This window comes from Gorilla gorilla, chromosome 11, assembly GCF_029281585.2.
Source record: "Gorilla gorilla gorilla isolate KB3781 chromosome 11, NHGRI_mGorGor1-v2.1_pri, whole genome shotgun sequence".
Taxonomy (NCBI): Eukaryota; Metazoa; Chordata; class Mammalia; order Primates; family Hominidae; genus Gorilla; species Gorilla gorilla.
Window position 1 is genome coordinate 121,361,002 of NC_073235.2, and position 18,642 is coordinate 121,379,643.

General features: G+C 47.4%; 2 protein-coding genes across 15 annotated transcripts in view; one reads left to right on the forward strand and one right to left on the reverse strand.

Annotated features, from left to right (window-relative positions):
* Positions 1 to 157: 157 nt before the first annotated feature.
* On the reverse strand, positions 158 to 8,503 carry RNF25 (ring finger protein 25). The gene is made up of 10 exons (XM_004033214.5): positions 8,182 to 8,503; positions 4,871 to 4,945; positions 4,505 to 4,607; positions 4,345 to 4,412; positions 4,178 to 4,247; positions 2,419 to 2,490; positions 2,176 to 2,319; positions 1,421 to 1,513; positions 1,005 to 1,139; positions 158 to 801 (listed from the first exon to the last, which is right to left on the reverse strand). Exons 1-10 carry the CDS (start codon positions 8,220 to 8,222, stop codon positions 223 to 225), a joined length of 1,380 nt encoding a protein of 459 aa, XP_004033262.1. The 5' UTR covers positions 8,223 to 8,503; the 3' UTR covers positions 158 to 222.
* The window catches only part of STK36 (serine/threonine kinase 36), a 30,609-nt gene continuing 20,227 nt past the window's right edge, over positions 8,261 to 18,642 (forward strand). For 2 of the 14 annotated variants that reach the window (XM_031008891.3, XM_063695214.1), the window contains exons 1-7: positions 11,592 to 11,722; positions 11,819 to 12,175; positions 12,278 to 12,527; positions 15,425 to 15,518; positions 15,818 to 15,987; positions 16,151 to 16,338; positions 16,858 to 16,960. In XM_031008891.3, the coding sequence (XP_030864751.1) occupies positions 12,291 to 12,527; positions 15,425 to 15,518; positions 15,818 to 15,987; positions 16,151 to 16,338; positions 16,858 to 16,960 (792 nt within the window). In that variant the 5' untranslated portion in view covers positions 11,592 to 11,722; positions 11,819 to 12,175; positions 12,278 to 12,290. The other 12 variants (XM_063695213.1, XM_055379571.2, XM_031008889.3 and 9 more) reach the window with 11 other exon arrangements.

The window sequence follows — 18,642 nt, forward strand, 5'->3', positions numbered from 1 at the left end:
TAGCTGATGAGACGTCAGACCCTCTTTACCCAGCTCTTCGGAGAACAGACTTCAGAGCAAAGTTGGGGGCTGCTCTGCCACACCCCAGTCTTAACTAGGAATTGAGAAAAAGAGCCATTCCTCACAGGCTAGGCGCTGCTAAGCAAAGAAAGCCAAAGAAGGCCAAATATCTTTATTGCCCCCCTCCCATCCCCAATTCCCTGTTCCCCCCACCAAGTCCTGCTAGGAACCATCCTCAGATTCCAGGCCCAGGGACTCCCTCCGAGTACCAGGCCGGTATGCTCCCTGGCCCCGAGGCAGGCGAGGGTAGGAAGAACCGGCTATCCGGCCTTTAGAGCGCTCCCAGCGAACACAGTCCCGAGTCCTGCGGGGTGGGGGCCCCTGCCAGCTGCCAGGCCCCTTCTCTTGTGGAGGACCTTCAACTCCTTGGCTATGGGGTTCTCGCTTTAGGTCCATGGGCTCCTTGAGGGGCCCCTCAGGAGGTGGCAGTTCCTGGGTGTCACGGGTACCTTTAGGGGCGTGGCACTCCCCTCCCTTCGGGTGCCTCCGTTCGGGCTGTCGCCAGGGACCTCGACTGGGCTTGGGGGGATCTAGCATAGCTTTCTGGGTTTCGCCCAACCTTTGCTGATTTGACCTGGCCCCTGGAATCTTCTCACATATGTACTGGGTCGCCACAGGCAGAGGAGGTGGCAAAGTGGATTGGACGGCTGGTGAGGTGGATAGTTCTGCTGCAAGGGTGCTGGGTGGTTGGGATCCTTTGGAGACATCTACAGCTGACTCAGGTTCCGCAGGGGCAGGAGGCTAGAAATAAGTGACAAGATGCAGTGAGGGAGATGCAGCTCCTCAAGGTGGGGAACTACAGGCCCCTCTCCTACTATCTGGGCTGACCATGATCAGCCTATCATCTTCCTGGTTAGAACAAAGTTCACTCTGGGGCCATGGCTGATTGGGGTTTGTAGGAAGGTTGGTGGCATTACCGGACAACTGGGAAGCCCTTCCCTCACCTGCTGAAGGCTGATGAAGTATCGGTTTCGCTCAGCCTCAAGGTCAATGATTCCCCCCCGCTCCTGCTGCCTCTGGTAGAGCCGCTTGCGTTCTTCTTGCTGGCGCAAGCTCTCTGCACTGGGCTGGTACAGCTCCTAGAAGGAAGAATGGCAGAGAGGAAATAATGAACAGCAGAAGGCTGACTCAAACCTCTACTCCTCCCAGGCTGCCTCAGGAGATCTGCACTGGTTTTGCCCCTCAGGTCTGGGCTCCCAGAGTCTTAGGCTCCTGCCAGTGGGGGATGTGGCTTTGCAGAGAGGTCCTAGGCAGTTCAAGCCCAATTTCAGAGATCCCATTTGACACAGACAAGATGCCATTCCTTACTCTTTAGAAAATGCCATTACTCCTGGCTCAGATTGGAAAAAAGTCTCCTTACCATGGGTTGTTGGGGTTCAGGGGCTGCTTTCAGTGAGGCAAGATCATACACAAGGGGCTCTCTGCACACTGGACACTGCACACCGACTGCCTTCTAAAAAAGAAAAATCATATGCCTGTGTCACAGCCCAGGATGCCCCCTGGTGCTGACCCATCAGCCAACCTAATCTGCAGAGGGCTGGGACTAAAGGGCACAGGGACACCGGTTCAGCAGTGAGTTGGGACAGAGCACGGGTTGTCTAACTAGAGATCTGTGAACCCCCCGAAACTGCATGCAATATGTAAGTGTATATAAGGATGCCCTGGCCAGGCACGGTGGCTCGCGCCTGTAATCCCAGCACTTTGGGAGGCCGAGGAGGGCGGATCACTTGAGGTCATGAGTTTGAGACCAGCCTGGCCAACATGGTGAAACCCCGTCTCTACTGAAAATACAAAAATCAGCTGGGCGTGGTGGCTCGCACCTATAATCCCAGCTACTTGGGAGGTTGAGGCAGGAGGATTGCTTGAACCCAGGAGGTGGAGGTTGCAGTGAGCCAAGATTGTGCTACTGCACTCCAGCCTGGGTGGCAGAGTGAGACTCCATCTCAAAAAAAAAAAAGGATGCCCTTTTTTCTGGACAGAGGTAAGAGTTCATTAATCTCAAGGGTATCTATGACCCTGAAAAGGTGAAGAGCCACTGGAGTGGAGAGATGGAAAAGGTTGTGAAAGGCTGTGCCTAAGGGTGTCAGATGAGCGTGCAGGTGCAGTGAGGTCTACCTGTTTGGTTGCAGCATGCTGCCGTTCCTGTTCCTGCTCCTGTCCTTGTGCCTTCAGCTCTTGCTCCATGTGCTGGATGTACCGAGCAAGACAGTGGCAGTGGAAGTAGTGGTAACAGGGTGTTTTGGTAAAGGCCTCCTTCTCCTAGAGGGAAGGCAGATGTAGGGCACTAAGTCAGAGCTCTCTCACAGCCCTCATCTGCTGGTCCCAAACAGAATGCCAGGTCCCAAGAGAGAAACCCACCTGGAAACCATAGAGGCAGATGACACACTGGCCATGAGGGATGTTGTTATCTGTGAGAATTTCCTTCCCTTTCTGAGGAGAGAAGACACTGATTAAACAGGGGGGTAGGGGGAAGAACTGTGATCAAGGCCTGTCTACTACTCCTAGGAGTGACTTGGCTAGACTTGGCTCCTAGCAGGCCAGTTTGTTACCTTGTGTTGATGCATTTCTGGCTTGGTGACGCTCCCTCTGCTGGGAATCAATCCTTCTCCACATCTCTGCCCCTCCCCCAAAATTTGATCTTCCTGGTTTCAAAATTCAACCTAATTGTTTTTCCTTTCATTAAGTCACTTTTAATATATCTTGGAGATGAAAATAATACACCTTGAGAAAAAAAATGTTCAATTAAAATTTATCTTCTGGGAGGCCTTTCTTGATTAGCCCCCTTCAATATCACTCCCCCATGGGGCAATGTGTTTGTTCTAAGTCAGCTTTCAGAAAGCATGTCAAGGCATGGACAACCCAAATGGACAGAGAATTCACAAGGCATTGAGTTGGGCTGTGAACTATGCATTTGAATTGTTATTTGAATAGCTAATAGTGTACTCTGGAATTCCACAAAGTCCAAGGCTGCATTGTGGAGGCCTGACCTAGGACTGCTACGGTGGCCTATCAAACCCACTCTCTTTGACTCTCAGCCACCCATCTTCATTCTATTCTGAACATTTTTCTTAAAAATTTAAACTAAGAGAGGATGGGCGTGGTGGCTCATGCCTATAATCCCAGCACTTTGGGAGGCTGAGGCAGGTGGATAACCTGAGGTCAGGAGTTCAAGACCAGCCTGGCCAACATGGAGAAACCCCATCTCTACTAAAAATACAAAATTAGCTGGGTGTGGTGGCACATGCCTGTGATCCTAGCTATCTGGGAGGCTGAGGCAGGAGAATCACTTGAACCTGGGAGGCGGAGGTTGCAGTGAGCTGAGATCACACCACTGCACTCCAGTCTGGGTGACAGACTAAGACTGTCTCAAAAAAAAAAAAAAATTAAAATTAATAAATAAACAAACTAGGGGAAAATAAAACTGTACTTAATTTTATATTTTTAATCTCAAACAATAAAAGTTTCCTGTGTATATTGGAGCTTCAGGTGTTGCTTCATGTGGGTTGTTTCATTAAGCAGTGTATAAGCTCTTTCAGTAAAGGAACCATGACTTTTTCTTTTTTTTTTTTTTTTTGAGATGGAGTCTCACTCTGTTGCCCAGGCTGGAGTGCAGTGCATGATCTTGGCTCCCTGCAATCTCCGCCTCCCAGGTTCAAGCGATTCTCCTTCCTCAGCCTCCCAAGTAGCTGGGATTACAAATGCCCACCACTGTGCCTGGCCAACCATGACTTTTTCTAGTCAGTTCCAATGGCAGTCTAGCCTTCAAATGTTCATTTATGGCTAAGACGCCCCCAAGCAAGATGCGTATCTTTTGCCACTTTCAGTTGCCAGTGCCAAGAGAACAAGACATATACTGAAACTGATGCAAGAAAAATTCAAGGTGAAGAGGAAAAGTCATTTTCTGTCAAGATGCTGGCATAGGCAACTTGGAGAAGCTACTGAACTGTCTTTTGGGAAGTTTTTCAAATAGAAGAGTCTCATTTCTCTGGATTAATTTAGGCCTTACCTAATGACTCCAAATCCGTTTAAGATTCTAGGCCCATGGTTTCCCTTTTACAGCTAGAAACTGCTCTAGCTTGAAGGAAAGAACATTATCTCAGACTAGCGCACCTCTTACCTCAATGAGTTCATACAGCATGGCAGTGCCCAGCCCAGCCTTGGCCACATGGCCCAGCACCTGTAAGATCCTGGAGGAAGAGGGCAAACCAAATATTAGACCTGCCCATTTCTGTCACTGGGCAAAGCTGTAGCTGAGTTTTCCCTGTTCTGACAGGTTCAACTTACGTGTGGATCTGTTCATCTGAAAGTCCTCGGGGATTTCGGATAGAGATCTGTGGCACCTCATGGGGATACTAGTGGGGGCAAATAACAAGTTACTGCTGAAGTGATCCACCCCAGGGACTCTCCCCTTCCTCCCTTTGCTGCCACACAGTAGGGGCTTCACCTCTGCTGGGACCTGAAGCACCAGAGTGAAGCAGACATACTGTGAATCCTGGTCCTCTGCAGTGGCAGGATGCAAAGTGATGTAGATCTCCCATGGTGAAGTTCTGCAGGTGGATCAAGTGGACACGCAGATGTGACTGGGTAGGGGCTTGGGGGCTGGGGAGGATGAGGCTGAGACAGTAAAGTGGGCAAAGGAAGTACACATTGGACTCTTTCTTTTGGGGTAGGATTAAAGGAATAGCTTTTGTCTACACAAGAGAAATATTATCTCTGAATCAAGGCTCACAATGTCTTAAGACCCAGATTCAGCATAGAACCTCTCCTCATTACTAGGAGGACTCCTGCCCACCACTGGTTGAATACATACCTGCCATTTCCTTTAATCACCTGTAGTTCATCTAGATAGATGGACTCCAACACTTCAACTTCAGAGGGAAGGACCCTAGAGAGACAGGAGTAGACTAACTCACCATTACAGCTCTCCCTGTGGAAGCCTGCTAAGGCCAATAAAGGCAGGCTTTGTAGAAAAATGGCAATCTACCAGAATGCATTCTCCTGCTAAACTCCTTAAAAACAAGGAATATGTTACCTTAAGTTGTCAACTGGCCAAATAGAAGGCATGGAAATCAGAATTTTAGGCATCATTTCTGCCAACAGATGAAGAAGTGGATTCTAGAGAAGTAAAATGACTAACCAAGGGTTAACATAGGTAGAACTGGGCCCAGAGCCAGGTTTCCTGACTCCCTGTTTAAGTTTCATTCCCCTTAGTGGCTGACTCTCTGGTCTAGAGATATGGCACCCATTCATTAGCATTAACGTTACCAATATTACTCCAACCCTTCCCTACGTCACTGTCCAGTGTGGATCCCAGTGCCTTGGCTACTGTCTACATACAGTTTTAACACCAGTCACCCTAAGCCTTCTTAAAGGAGATAGCAACCTCAACACAACATATTCAGGGTGGTATAAAGGCTGTGTTGTAATGGAAGAGCCAGCAGCCTTGGAGTTAGTTAACAGGTACCAATCACTTACAAGCTATGCAATCTCGGACGTGACCTCTCTGTAAGCTTAAGTTATCCTGTCTGACACATATAGATAATAACACCTACTCTCTAGGGTTACTGTGAGGATAAAAGGTGATTTGTTTACATAAAGTACCTCATAGTATCTGGGCTATAGTAGCTAGTCTACGTCCTCTTTTTTTCCTGTCTGTATATAACCTTCTCCCTTAGAAGGAAAGAGGGAAGGAGGGAGGTAATAGAGTACTCTGGATGTATTTATGACCTGGCTGTCTGGTTGATCTAGATCAGCCTGTTGAGGTTAGGATCCATGGTTCTGATGTAAATCAAGGGACACACATGCTTAAGCATAGAAACAGCAGTTGTAATGAAATTGAAGCTGAGTGATCAGTTTGTGTCTACAGCTCTACCAAGTGATACATGGAAAAATGCACACTTTGCTTTCTCACACTGCTCCCTCTTCATTCTAAGAGTAAGGCTGCCCCAGCACGACCTATGTCAGTGTTGTTAAGTCTTAGGCAGAAACTTCAAAATATAAAATATAAAGCTTTACACCTCACAGATAACAGTGTAGTTCTGGCTGACATGGGAGTGGGAGTCTCACAGTACTACAGGCTGCTGCACTCATTGTTGCTGTCTCCATGGCTCAAGGTGTCTCCCCTGAATCTTAAAAGTTCCCCTGAACAGGTGAACTATAAGTTATCCCAGCACTTTGGGAGGCTGAGGTGGGAGGATCACTTGAGGCCAGGAGTTCGAGACCAGCCTGGGCAACAAAGTGAGACACTATCTTTACAAAAAATAAAAAATTAGATGGACATGGTGGTCCCAGCTACTTGGGAGACTGAGGCAGAAGAATCACGGGAGCCCAGGAGGTCGAGGCTGTAGTGAGCCATGATCTTGCCACTGTACTCCAGCCTGGGTGACAAAGTAAGACTCTGTCTCTTAAAAAAAGAAAAAAAAAGTTTCCCTGAACACTTTGAAAACCAGTAGTCTAGATAGTCTTAATAATGGCCAGTACTAGCTGGGCTCCCTGAACCAATGTAACACTGAGGTGTAGCCTCAGTCAAGTGGCCCTTCAATACTTCGCCCACCCTAGTTATATGGGTCCTGGATGGGATGGTGGTAAGGTGGTGATAACAAAATGGGGGAGGGGGGCCGGGCGCGGTGGCTCAGGCCTGTAATCCCAGCACTTTGGGAGGCCAAGGCGGGTGGATCATGAAGTCAGGAGATAGAGACCATCCTGGCTAACAGGGTGAAACCCCGTCTCTACTAAAAATCACAAAAAATTAGCTGGGTGTGGTGGCGGGCGCCTGTAGTCCCAGCTACTCGGGAGGCTGAGGCAGGAGAATGGCGTGAACCCGGGAGGCGGAGCTCGCAGTAAACCGAGATTGCGCCACTGCACTCCAGCCTGGGCGACAGAGCAAGACTCCGTCTCAAAAAAAAAAAAAAAAAATTGGGAGGGGGGACTGAAGAATGTCCTAGTACAAAGAATCTAAGGTGTGGAGTCAGACAGATACGGATTTCTAGTCATAATTTTCTATCTTTTGGCAAATCACTTTACTTCTTTGGGGCTCATCTAGTCTTCCCAGGTGCCTGCACCTCAGTTATTAATGAAAAGGAGGCCGGGTGTGGTGGCTCACGCCTGTAATTCCAGCACCTTGGGAGGCTGAGGTGGGAGGATCACTTGAACCCAGGGGTTCAAGACCAGTCTGGCCAACATGGCAAAACTCCGTCTCTACAAAAAATACAAAAATTAGCCAGGCATGGTGGCACACACCTGTAGTCTCAGCTACTCGGAAGGCTGAGGCAGAAGGATCACCTGAGCCTGGGGAGGTCGAGGCTGCAGTGAGCCGTAATCGCACCACCGCACTCTAGCGTGGGCGAGAGTGAGACTCTGTCTCAAAAAACAAAACAAAACAAAACAAAAAACAGACTTAAGTATATTACAAATCCGTCGTGATCCTCTCAACTATTCTGAGGTAGATGCCACACCCACTTTTTTTTTTACAGCTGAGGACACTGACTCACAGAAGCTAGATGGCCTGTTCAGCATCACACAGCTAATAAAATGTGGAGTTAACCCACATTGATCCTACTTCCAAATCCCAGAGTCCTTCCATGTTCTAGTCTTTAGTTAAGAATGCTTGAGAGAAGGACTAGAGGGACTTTATGTGAAGTGTAAAGCTTTATTCATACAATAGTCCTCACTAGTGCTGTGTGAGAGAGAGAAGGCTGAGGAAAGCGTCGGCGGAAAAAGGCTGATCCAAGGGGAAAGGGGGGCCGGAACTGGAGGGCACTGGTTCTGAGAGGAGAAAGGGAGATGGGGAGGTCTGATGGGCAGGCATCCCCCAGAGCCCCTGAGAAAATTCATTTGAGGAGGAGAGAAAGGGATGGCGTGAAGCTGGAGGAAAAGGGATCGAACCGGATATGGCGAGGCCTGAACTGGCCTGGCGGGCGCAGACCCGGTGTCCTCTCACTCAGATCAGCGCCCCTCCACCCTCCCGTTCCCCAGTCCAGCTCTCCCAGAGATGTCAGCATCTCTGCCATCCCTCATCCCTCGCTCCACCCCACACGCCCGCCGTACGGACCGTCTGCGACAGCTGCTAGGCCTCTGGACTAGATCCAGGCTGTCAGCCAAAGCCCATGCCCCCAAAGTTACCAGTCCTCCTCCCCTGCAGCTGCAGACGCAGACGCCGCCATATCTTCACCGGCCCGCAGCCGGAACCGGAAATGCCCTTAGGGAAGTCGGAGGCGGAAAACTAAGAGGGGTGGGCAGCTAGCGTCGTTTCTAGGCAACCGCAGACTCCGGGTCCTTAGCCGGGCCTGATGGCCCTGAGGCAGTTCGGTTGTGTCCCAGGAAGTGCCCATGCGTGGTCCGCCGTCCCTTCCACACCTCTGAGCGCCTTTGTCCTCTGAACTTCTCACCAGTTCTAGCGAGTAAAATTGTAAGAAAGGGAGCCGAAAGAGACCGGCGGGAGAGGCGGGTGGAGAAGAATTATAAGTCAGGCAACGTATGCAGGCAGCCAGAAGAGATGGGGCTAAACGCCAGGGAATCCGTCCCTTGGCCTGAGGAGCTTGGAGCTCCTAGGCTGGGGGTGAGAGAGGGGCTCTGGCCTGCGAAGCGCACGGGCCAGGGGGTCTGAGAGCGGGTGCTGAGGAGTCTGAGAGTGGCAGGAACTTGGGGGAGACTCAAAGGAGCAGGGTTGGTTGGGCGAGGCTAGGTTGAAAGAGTTGGGTCGAGTGAGCCAGGCTGGGTGAAGGAGAAGGGGAACCAGGTGTTAGGTGGGCATGGGGCCAGGTTGGGAACAGGAGGATGAAAGTGGGGAGGAACTACAAAGAGAAGCTCTGTTTGTTCCAAGATCGCATCATCTTTGCATCCATTCCACCCTCCTATGTTTTTTGAGGCTTTATTGTGAAAAAGAGGAAAAGGCAAGGTGGCTAACATTTTTCCTTTCCCGTGCCCCAACTAGGCGTCCCAGATGTTGTGGAACTGTCCCTGGATCTATAGCTCTTCACCGTCTCTACTTTCTTCTAAGAGATCCTGAAACCTCTGTCATGGAAAAGTACCACGTGTTGGAGATGATTGGAGAAGGCTCTTTTGGGAGGGTGTACAAGGGTCGAAGAAAATACAGTGCTCAGGTGTTGCACAAAGAGGGATACCTTTTGGGTGGGATTTGGTACCCCCAACTCCAGTGGAAAATGGATCTAGAAGGAATGTATTTATACCAGTTTGTATTCCTAAGGTACTGACTCCCTCATACTTCTTATGGAGTATAAGCTTTGAAGTTGGATTATTTGGGTGCAAATTCCATCTCCACCGCTTTCTAGCCCTAGAATTATGGACAAATTACTTAACTTCCCTATGTCTCAATTTCCTTATCTCTAGAATGGGGATAAGAACAGCAACTGATTGATGGAGTTTGAGGATTAAATATGTTGTCACATTAAATCACTTAGTACAGTGCCTGGCTGTTAGTAAACAACAAATATTATTAGTCTCTAGCACACCATGTAATAAGAGGTAAACCACTTGAACTCTATTATTTCCTCTTCATTTTTTTTTTTTTGTTTCCTTTCTCCTAAATCTCATCTTGAGTGCTGGTCAAATCAGAACACTTCTCCCAGAAGGGGAAATGTTTTGCAGATGCTGTTTCCTCCTGGGATGAGGAATGGGGAAAGCCTGGATAAGGCCAGGGTACCATGGAGAAAATGGAAGCGGGAGACTAACAGAAATAATAAGAGTTACTCAAACACTCTAAAGTCTGACTTCTGGAGCTCTGAGATTAAGGCTGAAATTCTAGCTCTTTTCAGTAGTGTGATTAGGCGTTAACTTTTCACCTTACCACTGACAGGTCGTGGCCCTCAAGTTCATCCCAAAATTGGGGCGCTCAGAGAAGGAGCTGAGGAATTTGCAACGAGAGATTGAAATAATGCGGGGTCTGCGGCATCCTAACATTGTGCATATGCTTGACAGCTTTGAAACTGATAAAGAGGTGTGCTTTGACAGTTTTGGGCCCTGTCTCCCCAAGCACAACGGTTCCAGGAATTTCCCAACCTCAGAATGCATGAATCTGGAGCCATCAGTGCCACTGCCTTCTCTCTGTAGGTGGTGGTGGTGACAGACTATGCTGAGGGAGAGCTCTTTCAGATCCTAGAAGATGACGGAAAACTTCCTGAAGACCAGGTATGCTTTCTGCCTTCAACTTCTCCCCACCTCCGACCTCTTTCCAGGTTAGAGACCTGGTAGAGCAAGCTAAGGACACTGAGAGTCTCCATTTCAAAGACTTCTGAGAAGAATATAAGAGTCTAGGTATATAGAGGCAGTGTAGTGTGGGAGTAAATTATGTAAATGTTGGAGTCAAAATATCTGAGTAGGAAGCTTGGCTCTGCTCCTTCCTAGCTGGGTCTCATTGGACAAGTTACTTTAATTTCTTCGTGCTTAGTTTCCTAATTTGTAAAATGGAGATAATAATCATGTTTGCCTGATAAGTCTATGATGAAGAGTGTTAAGTCATGTAATGTGTTTGAATAGTTAGCTATTATTAACATTATTGTTATTAGATACCTTTAGGGAAGAAGGGCCAGTGTAATGGTACCAGAAAGAGGGCAGTAAGAATAAAGGTTGTGGGGAGTCAGGATTTGGCACCAGGACGTAGTGGTTAGCAGTGGGATTTTGTTGCACATATCCTCCAGCCACATTTATTCTAGGCGTTTATCTGTACCCAAGCAAGTAGGCCCCCCTTGGGATTCATTATTGCAGCATTCTCTTTCCTTCTGAGCACTCACCACTATTTGTAAGTAATCATATTTTTGAAATTATTTTATTTTTAATTGAATTTTATTTTTTGAGACAGAGTCTCGCTTTGTTGCCCAGGCTGGAGTGCAGTGGCACAATCTTGGCTCACAGCAACCTCCGCCTCCCAGGTTCAAGCAATTCTCGTGTCTCAGCCTCCGCAGTAACCAGGATTATAGCATGCGCCACCATGTCTAGCTAATTTTGTACTTTTAGTAGAGATGGGGTTTCACCATGCTGGCCAGGCTGGTCTCGAACTCCTGGCCTCAGGTGATCTGCCCGCCTCAGCCTCCCAAAGTGCTGGTATTACAGGCGTGAGCCACCACGCCCGACCACCATATTTGTTTATCTGTCTTGTTTGTTTGTCTGACTACTTTTCTTGAAAAAAGGCATTTTGTCTTATTTAATAACAGGTAGTGTGTATTGAATATTTACTATGTGCCAGGCACCATTCTGAGTATTATTTTGCATGCTTTAACTCAGTCCTCACAATAATCCTCCATGTAGATGGTGTTATTATATAGATTGTCACCTTAGTTTGCCCATGGTCAAGCAGATAGTAAATGAGATTCAATAAATTTTTCTTGAATGAATGAATGAGCAAATGAAACAGTGATTAAACAAGGGGAACAATAACTAAGAAAGAATAGTGTGAAGCTCTGCAAGAAAGGGAAGGAAGAAAAGATTAGCAGTAATATTAGGAGAAGTTTTTGGGCTTGTCAGCCAGCTGCTGTTTCTAACCTTTTTTTTCTTTCTTCCACCTCTTTAACTTCTAGGTTCAGGCCATTGCTGCCCAGTTGGTGTCAGCCCTGTACTATCTGCATTCCCACCGCATCCTACACCGAGACATGAAGCCTCAGAACATCCTCCTCGCCAAGGGTGGTGGCATCAAGCTCTGTGACTTTGGGTAAAGATTCTGAGCATCCATCTAAGCTTCCAGTTCCACAGGGAATCTTTTTTTTTTTTTTTTTTTTTGAGATGGAGTTTCACTCTTGTTACCCAGGCTGGAGTGCAATGGCGCGATCTCCACTCACCGCAACCTCTGCCTCCCGGATTCAAGCAATTCTACTGCCTCAGCCTCCAGAGTAGCTGGGATTACAGGCATGTGCCACCATGCCTGGCTAATTTTATATTTTTAGTAGAGATGGGGTTTCTCCATGTTGGTAAGGCTGGTCTCGAACTCCTGACCTCAGGTGATCTGCCCACCTCGGCCTCCCAAAGTGCTGGGATTACAGGCATGAGCCACTGAGCCTGGCCCCACAGGGAATCTTAGACCATACTCTTGACTTATTTGGGCCTCATTTTAGAACCGGAGCTGGAGACTGGGACTGCTGCTGGGTCTTCTGGAACCTAATCAAAGGTGCTCCCTCTGCTCTGGTTTGGGATATCTCTCTGTTAGGTAGTAGTGACCAGGTTTAGAATATCTTTTCCCTTTCCATTTCCATCCCATTATCTTCTGCAGATTTGCCCGGGCTATGAGCACCAATACAATGGTGCTGACGTCCATCAAAGGTACACCACTCTATATGTCTCCAGAGCTGGTGGAGGAGCGACCATACGACCACACAGCGGACCTCTGGTCTGTTGGCTGCATACTGTATGAACTGGCAGTAGGCACCCCTCCCTTCTATGCTACAAGCATCTTTCAGCTGGTTAGCCTCATTCTCAAGGACCCTGTGCGCTGGCCCTCAACCATCAGTCCCTGCTTTAAGGTAATGAATATTGAAAGGGAGATGACTTTTACATTAGAAATCTGTCTCCCTCTACCTCTGTTCCTTTTTCCAAAATCCTTTTCCAGAGCTGAGGCGGGACTTTGCAGTTACTGAATTAATGGCTGTGTTATTCTGTTCTCACATTGCTATACAGAACTACCTGAGACTGGGTATTTTATAAAGAAAAGAGGTTTCATTGGCTCACAGCTCCATAGCCTGTACAGGAAGGATGGCTGGGGAAGCCTCAGGAAACTTACAATCATGACGGAAAGCAAAGGGGAAACAGGCATGTCTTACGTGGCGGACCAGGAGGAATATAGAGAAAGGAAAGGTGCTACACGCTTTTTTTTTTTTTTTTGAGACACAGTTTTTTTTTCTTTTTTCTTTTTTTTTTCTTGAGACAGAGTCTCGCTTTGTCGCCCAGGCTGGAGTGTAGTGGCGTGATCTTGGCTCACTGCAAGCTCTGCCTCGCAGGTTCACACCATTCTCCTGCCTCAGCCTCCCGAGTAGCTGGGATTACAGGTGCCCACCACGACACCCGGCTAATTTTTTTGTATTTTTTAGTAGAGACGGGGTTTCACCATGTTAGCCAGCATGGTCTTGATCTCCTGACTTCGTGACTCGCCTGCCTCAGCCTCCCAAAGTGCTGGGATTACAGGCATGAGCCACTGCTCCCAGCCTGAGACAAAGTTTTGCTTTTGTTGTCCAGGCTGGACTGCAATGGCGCGATCTTGGCTGACCGCAACCTCTGCTTCCCAGGTTCAAGCAATTCTTCTGCCTCAGCCTCCCGAGTAGCTGGGATTACAGGCATGCACCACCATGCCTGGCTAATTTTGTATTTTTAGTAGAGATGAGGTTTCTCCATGTTGGTCAGGCTGGTCTCGAACTCCCAACCTCAGGTGATCCGCCTGCCTCGGCCTCCCAAAGTGCTGGGATCATAGGCTTGAGCCACTGCACCCGGCCAGGGCTACACACTTTTAAACAGCCAGATCTCGTGAAAATTCATTCACTATCATGAGAACAGCAAGGGGGAAGTCCTCCCCCATGATCCAGTCACCTCCTACCAGACCCCTCCTCCAACATTGGGGATTACAATTCGACATGAGATTTGGACGGGGACACAAATCCAAACCATATCAATGCCAGAGCTGGGCCAGGCAGCCTTGCTTTTCTACTGCAGGGTCTTATTCTGGGAGGGTGTTCTAAAGTTTGCCAAACCTGAGAATGGTAACTCCAGTTCGAGCCAGGCTATGCTTTATCACAATGAAAAGGTAATTGGAAGATACCAGAGATCGATACTGGTCCTCTTACATGCCATCTATTCCACTTACTTCCTGTCAGATGCTATGTCCACATTCTAGATGTTATCTACATAGCTTTCAGTCCAAAGCTATCAGAATGGTGAGAGCTGGTGGAGCTGGTTCAGTGATTAGGGGCAGATGATAGAGGTGGTGCCTACTCATTGTGACTAAGTCAGTAGTCTGGAGGAGGGAAGAGTAGAAGAGGAGTTGGACTTCTTTTCTATTTCTTTTTTCTTTGAGACGGAGTCTTGCTCTGTCACCCAGGCTGGAGTGCAGTGGCACGATCTCGGCTCACTGCAAGCTCCACCCTCCAGATTCACACCATTCTCCTGCCTCAGCCTCCTGAGTAGCTGGGACAACAGGTGCCCGCCACCACACCTGGCTAATTTTTTGTAATTTTTAGTAGAGATGGGGTTTCACCGTGTTAGCCAGGATGGTCTCGATCTCCCAACCTCGTGATCCACCCGCCTTGGCCTCCCAAAGTGCTGGGATAACAGGCGTGAGCCACTGCTCCTGGCCTCTATTTCTTTTTTAATTAATTAAATTTTTTAAAAAATTTTTTAGAGACAGGGTCTCACTGTGTTGCCCAGGCTTGTCTCAAACTCCTGGCCTCAAGCAATCTTCCTGTCTCAACTCCTAAAGAGTTAGGATTACAAGCATGAGCCACTGCACCCAACCTTCTTTTATTTTTTATGTAGGGCAAGATTATGGATTTTCAATAGAATTTAAATGCAGTCTTCTCCCAGAGTGAAACCTTATTATAGCTTTGCTTTATCTGAGATGAAAAGGGACAACAAATTCTTCCCCTGTTTAGTTGAGGGGGCCCGAATAATTGTCAAGAATAATCTAAATGAAGGAATCTTAAGTGGAAGCGGTGCACATAGGATATTCATTCTCCCTATGGGCAGATACTCAGGTATCTCCAGCAAGATCCATAGTTATACAGCTCACTTTGTTTTAGAACAGTGGTCATAATCTAGTAGTACCTCTGTTCCTATTTGAGGCCCAATTGAGGATTTCCCCAAAGATTCCTGATAAGGATAAGGTGTATCCTTTTCAGAGACTGTCTCCCTATCTCTCCACCTCTGAAGACTTGCAGAAAGATTTCTGTTTTTGAGTACTCCCAAACACACCTTCACGCAATTACTTGTGTGTGTGAATTACTTGTAACCAAAAATGCATCTGTTCCTACCCAGCCACAAACAAACCATAGTCAAAGGGAGGGCAGCGTGAATAGTTTGGGAGTTCTTTGAATGTTTGCTGTCTGAAGATCATTAAGAAGGTGACATCTGTTTCTCCCAGTGTTTTTTCTCCCTTCTTTACAAAGTTGGTGCATTAAAATTTGTTTTTACATTTGGGAATACAAAATGTCTGTGAACAGGATTTGGGGTCCTCTCCCTAGGAGGTAAGACAGTGGTCTGTCCATGATTTCAGCCAGGAAAATGGGACCTGAACAAAGTTTTTAGAGGGCATGATCAAGAGCAGCTCATCTGCTATGAGGATGGATGTGGGATTCTTGGTTTGCTAGTTCTGCTGATAGAGAGAGACTTAAGGGAAGGGAAAGAATGACTGATGGAATATTTTTTCTCTCTGTAGAACTTCCTGCAGGGACTGCTCACCAAAGACCCACGGCAGCGACTGTCCTGGCCAGACCTCTTATATCACCCCTTTATTGCTGGTCGTGTCACCAGTGAGTCATCAGGGTTCCCAGGGCTCTTGGACTTCCCAGTACTTCCTCTAAACTACTTCCCTTTCACTTCCCCGACCATCTAGATATAACATGTCGTCTTTCCTCCAGCAGCTTGAACTTTCTTCCTAGCCCTTCGCTTAACCTTTGCCACTTCCCTTGCAGCCCCACTCTCTCTCTGTCACTTTTTCAAAATGATCTTCTTCCACAGAAGCCTGGAGACACTGAAGTTGTCCCTGGCCAAGTGGACACAGGGACTATGGCCCCCATGATCATGTCTTCCTCCTCTTCCCTCCCTGCAGTAATAACTGAGCCAGCAGGCCCAGATTTGGGGACCCCATTCACCAGCCGCCTACCCCCAGAACTTCAGGTCCTAAAGGACGAACAGGCCCATCGGTTGGCCCCCAAGGGTAATCAGTCTCGCATCTTGACTCAGGCCTATAAACGCATGGCTGAGGAGGCCATACAGAAGGTGTGTGGGGCAGAGGAAAATATGTGAAATGACCAGGCTAGTGATTGGGGAGTTAGAGGAGGAGGGTGACTTTCTAGGGTTGGAAAAGGGCCGTGAATAGCATTCATATTGTCCTATAGCAATCAAACAGCTCTGATTCAGTGTTGCCCCCTACCTCCCACAGAAACATCAGAACACAGGACCTGCCCTTGAGCAAGAGGACAAGACCAGCAAGGTGGCTCCTGGCACAGCCCCTCTGCCCAGACTCGGGGCCACTCCTCAGGAATCAAGCCTCCTGGCTGGGATCTTAGCCTCAGAATTGAAGAGCAGCTGGGCTGAGTCAGGGACTGGAGAGGTGCCCTCTGCACCTCGGTGAGAAGGGTATAGTTAGGGATTTGTAGGGTGAGGTATCTTGCACATCTTTGACTCTAGCCAAAGCAAATACAAAATGGTCCCTGTCACTAGCCACTGCCTAAACATGGATAGAGCCTTGAGAGTCTGAGTCCTGGATTCTTGGATTCTAATTATAGATGTTTTTCTGATTCATCAGGAAACTTGGGGACTTTCTCTTCTTTATGTACATTGACTGAAAGGTTGGCTGAAAGGGAAAGGATCATCTCCAGCCAAAAGGGAAGATTGTTTTGAGTTGAAAGCCATAGGTGAAAACTGCAAAGTAGAATAAGCTCTAAAGTGAGAAGACAGTTAAGGATATTTGTGTAGTAGTCAACATATCCTGTACTGGTCATATCCCACATCCCAGAAAGAAGTCTCCTCTAGTCAATCCTATATGGCTTCTTTCTCATTCCTATCCTGGGTCTACAGAGAGGGACAAGTTAACGAACCCTAAGAGTCATAGGTTTGGAACCCATTCTACTCCCTGGCTTCCTCCAGCAGGGAAAACCGGACCACCCCAGATTGTGAACGAGCATTCCCAGAGGAGAGGCCAGAGGTGCTGGGCCAGCAGAGCACTGATGTAGTGGACCTGGAAAATGAGGTGAGCCCTAGGGTCTCTTACTGACTTTGTCTCTTTCATGGGATGTTAAGTCTAGGTAGATGTTTTTCTAGAACAGTGATTCCCAACTCCCTAAGTATGAGCTCCCTTTGTGTTAAAAAGTATTGCTTTATTATTATAGATTTTAATTGTACAGTATCTGAACATATAATTATTTAAAATGGAAACACATAGGTAAAAATGAAAGTCCTCATTGAGTCAGTCTCCAAGGTGACCAGTGTTACTAATTTAGTCTGTCTCCTCCCAAACTTTCTGTAATTTCACACACATGCATAAGCACACATAGGCATTTATAGTTTGCTGTTTTTACATTACTGAGTTTTATTATATGTATTGTTTTACATCGTACCTCCTTCACTGTATAATCTGGGATCTTTCTACACCAGAGCATGTAGTTTTACCACAATCCTTTTTTTTTTTTTTTCGAGACAGAGTCTCACCCTGTCGCCCAGGCTGGATTGCAGTGGTGCAATCTTGGCTCACTGCAACCTCTGCCTCCTGGGTTCAAGCAATTCTCCTGCCTCAGCCTCTTGAGTAGTGGGATTACAGGTGCCCACCACCACACGTGGCTAATTTTGGTATTTTTAATAGAGATGGGGTTTTACCATGTTGGCCAGGCTAGTCACAAACTCCTGACCTCAGGTGATCTGCCCGCCTCAGCCTCCCAAAGTGCTGGGATTACAGGCATGAGCCACTGTGCCTGGTCTACAACATTTTATTAATATGTTTTTTTTGAGTTTTGCCTTTTTTTTGAAATAATTTCAAACTTAAAGAATAATTGTGAGAATACCACAAATAATTCCTGTGTATACCCTTGTCTTAGTCTGTTTTGTGCCACTATAACAGAATAGCTAAGACGGTAATTTATAAAGAACAGAAATTTATTTCTCACAGTTCTGGAGTCTGGAAAGTTCAAGATCAAGGTGCCAGCAGATTGGGTCATAGTCTCCAGGAGGGTGCCTCGAATGCCCAGTCCTTGAGAGGGGAAGAATGCAGTGTCCTCACTTTGCAGAAGTGCAGAAGAGAATGAACTCACTCCTGCAAGGCCTTCTTATAGCATCAGTCCATTCTTGAAGGCAGAGCCCTTGTGACCTAAACACTTCTGATTAGGCGCTGCCTCCTAACACTGCTGCAATGGGGATTAAGTTTCTAACACGTGAGTTTTGGAGAGGACAGAACATTCAAACCATAGCAACACTTTTTATTTATTTATTTATTTTTTTGAGATGGAGTTTTGCTCTTGTTGCCCAGGCTGGAGTGCAACGGCACGATCTTGGCTCACTGCAACCTCTGCCTCCTGGGTTCAAGCGATTCTCCTGCCTCAGCCTCCCAAGTAGCTGGAATTACAGGCATGTGCCATCATGCCCAGCTAATTTTGTATTTTGAGTAGAGATGGGGTTTCACCATGTTGGCTAGGCTGGTCTCAAACTCCTGACCTTAGGTGATCTGCCTGCCTCAGCCTCCCAAAGTGCTGGGATTACAAACTGGAGCCACCACACCCAGCCTATAACAACACTTTTACCCCAAATTCTTCCATTGTAAAACTTTTGTCTCATTTGCTTTACCATTCTCTCTCTCCCCCTATGGACATATCATCTTTTTGAATCATTTTAGGGTAAGTTGTACACATGCCCCTTTACCCCTAAATACTTTAGCACATATTT